Genomic DNA, 5125 nt, shown 5'->3' on the forward strand with positions numbered 1-5125 from the left:
GTGGACATGAGGAATGGGCCCGTAGTGCAGATTTACAGTAGTGTACTTGAGGAATGGGCCCGTAGTGCAGATTTACAGTAGTGTACTTGAGGAATGGGCCCGTAGTGCAGATTTACAGTAGTGGACTTGAGGAATAGGCCCGTAGTGCAGATTTACAGTAGTGTACTTGAGGAATGGGCCCGTAGTGCAGGTTTACATTAGTGGACATGAGGAATGGGCCCGTAGTGCAGATTTACAGTAGTGGACTTGAGGAATGGGCCCGTAGTGCAGATTTACAGTAGTGGACTTGAGGAATAGGCCCGTAGTGCACATTTACAGTAGTGGACTTGAGGAATGGGCCTTGGCTATCGCTAAGAGTCCTAGAGGAGTCGCATCAAGGCCAACCATAACCACCCATAACCACCCATAACCACCCATAACCACCCATAACCACCCATAACAAGACAGAAAACTGGGATGATGTCTGAATCCTGAATAAGTTATGTCTATGTTAAACCGTCAGGAACAAAAACACTATGCCTAAGGACTAACCCAAAACCAAATAATATGGGTGCCACAAAGTAAATCATTCAAGTAATATCTAAATCCTACTAGCTCCAGTGCTCACTCCCTCCGCTAGTCAAAGAACACACACAGACAAAACACACACACAACACACACACACACAACACACACACACACACACAACACACACACAACACAACACAACACACAACACACACCCACCAGTCATTCTCCCACCAGCTACAAGCTACGACAGCAATTCTTGGCCTCGTCTTCTTCAATTACGCTCGCCTCCAAACTTCAACACACACTCAAGGTTTGGATAAGCTAATCCGATGCCCAGGTGTCAACGGGCCTGTCAAATTCCCAGTGACGTGGTGTTGCTCCTTCTATTCGTCTGCTTCTATCCGTCTGCTTCTATCCGTCTGCTTCTCATCTGTGCTTGCTTCGTCGCTGGTTCTGTTAGCTTGGTAGCTAGCAGGCTGTGGCTGTTGTAGTAATGTGTGGTGTCGGAGTGTGGAGCTGGAGCTGGTAGCAAGTGCAGGAGGAGTGAGAGAAAAAGGTGCGTCCATCCCTCGTTTTAAAGGGACCCAAGCAGGTGGGCCCGTTCAGGTAGTCCGAGGCAACATAACATGAGTTGGGCTCACACACAAAAAGGGGCGGGTTAATAGCATGAGATTGACACATCATATACAAATCACAGTAACCCCCTTTTGCCACATATGAACATTTCGTCAACTCTTTGATCAATGCTTAAGTGATAACTAAACAGACTAAAAGGCTCAGATGAGCTGTTCAACCTGAGTATGTAGAGCCTCACATAGTACTGCACAAGTGCTGTAGGATCATGGGAGACGGCTGTTTTAAAGAGTGTAACCAATCGTTCAGGCCGCTCGCAGGTTGGACAGCTGTCCAAGCATTATGATTTTACACAATAAAACCTCTGTCTGCTTCCAGTCATTAAACTGATCTCAAACCAGAAACAGAGACAGGATAGAAGGATAGAACCATGGAATCCTTTAAACCATAAACAGAGACAGGACAGAAAGAAGTCGACCAAAACAATGTAATTGCCATGGAAACGCGTGGGGGAAAGTTCCCTATTCTCCTTAATGCCCGCATTTAGTCAATGGTTTATATCTGTATATCACACTATGTTGAGGTGTCACGTTCGTTGAATGATGGGTCAGACCAAGGCGCAGCGTGATATACGTACATGTTTATTTTAACTATTAAACACACGACAAAACAACAAAGGAAACGAAACGTGAAGTCCAAGGTAGAACACACACAGACAGACAGACAGACAGACAGACAGACAGACAGACAGACAGACAGACAGACAGACAGACAGACAGACAGAGACACACACACACACACACACACACACACACACACACACACACACACACACACACACACACACACACACACACACACACACACACACACACACACACACACACACACACACACACACACACACACACACACACACACACACACACACACACACACACACACACACACACACACACACACACACACACACACACACACACACACACACACACACACACACACACACACACACACACACAACGTACCTTACAAGGAACAAGATCCCACAACCACCTAGTGCCAATAGGCTGCCTAACTATGATCCCCAATCAGAGACAACGAGCTACAGCTGCCTCTGGTTGGGAACCACACCGGCCAACATAGATCTATACATAATAGATAGAAACCTAGAAAACACACAACAAAGAATATACACACCCTGACTCAACATTTAAGCGTCCCCTGAGTCAGGGCGTGACATGAGGTAAAAATCGGAGTATAATGCTTGTATGGATGTCAACCCCAACACATGTTCATGTCATCATTACCAATCAACAACATTACAGATAAAAAACGACTTTGACTACCACCACCGATTTCTGTGTGCTAGCTATGCTAACCAGCTTATTTGAATGGGAGTTAGCATTTTGCAGTCACTTCTTCTAAATCTGAAAACTTCTACATGTCGGACTGAAGTAGCCACATTGTGGGCCTGTTCCAATGCATAAATCATGACAGATTTGACAAATATACACTTTGTTCGATCAGATTTGTTAAATGTGCGCCAATCTGGTCAATGGAACGTCTGCGTTTCATTGACTCCTTTACCGCATCTATAGAAGGATAGAACTATGGAATCCTTTTGGTGCTACTCATCATACCTCAACTTTCTACAAGCACTAAATATTCTAAGAATGTAATAATATATGGCATTTAGTAGACACTTTTATCCAAAGCTTTTTAAGCATTTAGTAGACACTTTTATCCAAAGCTTTTTAAGCATTTAGTAGACACTTTTATCCAAAGCTTTTTAAGCATTTAGTAGACACTTTTATCCAAAGCTATTTAAACAGTGATTGCATACATTTTTTTGTGTGAATGTGACCCCAGCGGAATTAAAATCCACAAACTTGGAATCACAAGTGCCACACTCTTTACAACGGAGCCACACAGGACCATTTTGAAAGAAGAATTAAGTCCTTGTTGTAAGGCTTGTGGTACTGTGGAGCTACATTATCTGTCAACTAGCTGTGCACAACTGCTACAGTGACGCCTTTCAGTGTGTTGGGAGAATTTAATGTACTGTCAGGCTAAAACTGTTGAAGTCACCTACCCACAACCATCGAGGGCTTTCCCATACAATTGTCTAATTATTACTCAAAACAACAATACCCGGAGGATGCTGGGGATTATAGAACAACTTATAAAGTTGATGGTCTTCATCTGTTGTTATGGTGGATCATCTTGTGAGTGACATGTTTACAGAGTGGCTGTAATGGCACCGTGTTCTGCAGTGTTGTTGTTTCAGAACCAACAGAACAGGGTAAGGGCTGTAAAAGGCATTGTAGCGTACATGTTCTACTGCACCCGTGGGCATCCTGGGGTAGTACATGTTGTAGTTTCCCACCAAAGGTATTTTTAGGGTTAGTTAGGAAGCCACAAGACAGACATCTTGTGTTGTGAATTTTTAGGATTTTAGTTGATGAATGGGTTTAGTCTCTATACTGAATGAGCAAAGTCATTCATTCAGATCACATTTACTCGGGGCGGCAGGTGGCTCAGTGGTTAAGAGCGTTGTGCCAGTAACCGAAAGGTTGCTGGTTCTAAACCCCGAGCCGACTAGGTGAAAAATCTGTCGATGTGCCCTTGAGCAAGCCACTTAACCCTAGATTGCTCACGTAAGTCGCTCTGGATAAGAGCGATTAAATGTAATGCATGTATCATGATGATTTTCTGGAATCTTAGAAGTTGCTGTTCCTTTTTTTAACAAATATCTTGTGTGTTCTGCATGCACGTTGAGGAATGGGTTGGGACTCTATACTGAAGGACTGTAGTCATTAAATCAGTTTACATGTTGAGGAATGGGTTGGGTCTCTATACTGAAGGAGTGTAGTCATTAAATCAGTTTACATGTTGGTTCTATAATGAGTATTGGGGCAGTACAAAGAAGTCCCCCCTCCCCCGTTGTGCCAATACTCATTATAGAACCAAACAGGCTTCTTTGCTTGCTGAATAGGTTTACAGAGATACTCAAGAAAGTTTCTATGTCAGGTCATTAATGCCACTTCTTTCTCTTCCTGCTCTGTAACATTATGTTGAGTAACATACTTAACAGTACCATTTTGCTCTCTGTAACATCGTTTTATTTTACGTTCTCGAGGAGCGGTTCACGGACGACTGTAGGTTCCGGGAGCGTTTCCAGGAGAACAGTTACAACACGTACGCCTCGGTGTTGCACCGGAACCACCGGACGGGACGGGACTGGTACGTGGCCCTGAACAAGAGAGGCAAATCCAAGATGGGCTCCAGCCCCAGGGTCAAATCACAGCACGTTTCCACACACTTCCTCCCCAGGCTCAATGTGCACCACCTGCAGAGCGTTCGAGGCTTCGCCATCACCAACAGGAGCAAAGAGAGGAGGAACAGCCTTCCACCACAACCGGCACTCGCCAAACCGCCCTCACAGCCAAATGCAGGGACAAGGAAGAGGGTGCAGACTGTCAAGTACTGGCCCAAGTTTCGGTTTGGATAGACTGCGGAGTAATGGGGGAGGAAGTAGTGCAAACTGTATGTGCATTGATTGGGTGGCCACATAAACATGGACATGACATCTGTTGCCCTCGAATAATTGCTGAACTTTTACTTTTCTGTTATTTCGAAAGCATTCCAGTTGTCATAAAGTAGCGAGTTCAAAACCAAAGGGCTATAAAATGCAATCGACAAGCTTTGTGATTGTAAAGCTATGATGGTTACAATGGTTGGGGTTGGAAATACTTCCGAAGGGGGTCCCTTCGGCCAACTAAAAACACAACGTGAGATAACTAGTTGATATATGGTTTGAAACACAACATGAGCTACATTACATGACCAAAAGTATGTGGACACCTGCTCGTCGAACATCTCAATACAAAATCATGGAGTCGCCGTTCCAATTCATCCTAAAGGTGTTCGATGGGGTTGAGGTCAGGGCTCTGTGCAGGCCAATCAAGTTCTTCCAAACCGATCTCGACAAACCATTTCTGTATGGACCTGGCTTTGTGCATGGGGGCATTGTCATGCT

The 5125-nt window shown here is 44.5% G+C and overlaps 1 protein-coding gene across 1 annotated transcript in view; it reads left to right on the plus strand.

Annotated features, from left to right (window-relative positions):
- Positions 1–4597, plus strand: part of LOC311119185 (fibroblast growth factor 5-like) — a gene marked incomplete at both ends in the record, with an annotated part of 18288 nt that extends 13691 nt beyond the window's left edge. Inside the window, one exon of the mRNA XM_084193921.1 lies at positions 4226–4597. Coding sequence (XP_084050047.1) covers positions 4226–4597 — 372 coding nt within the window. The remainder of the gene's footprint in view (positions 1–4225) is intronic.
- Positions 4598–5125: the final 528 nt, after the last annotated feature.

This window comes from Coregonus lavaretus (genome assembly GCF_964263955.1).
Source record: "Coregonus lavaretus genome assembly, contig: HAP1_SCAFFOLD_460, whole genome shotgun sequence".
NCBI lineage: Eukaryota > Metazoa > Chordata > Actinopteri > Salmoniformes > Salmonidae > Coregonus > Coregonus lavaretus.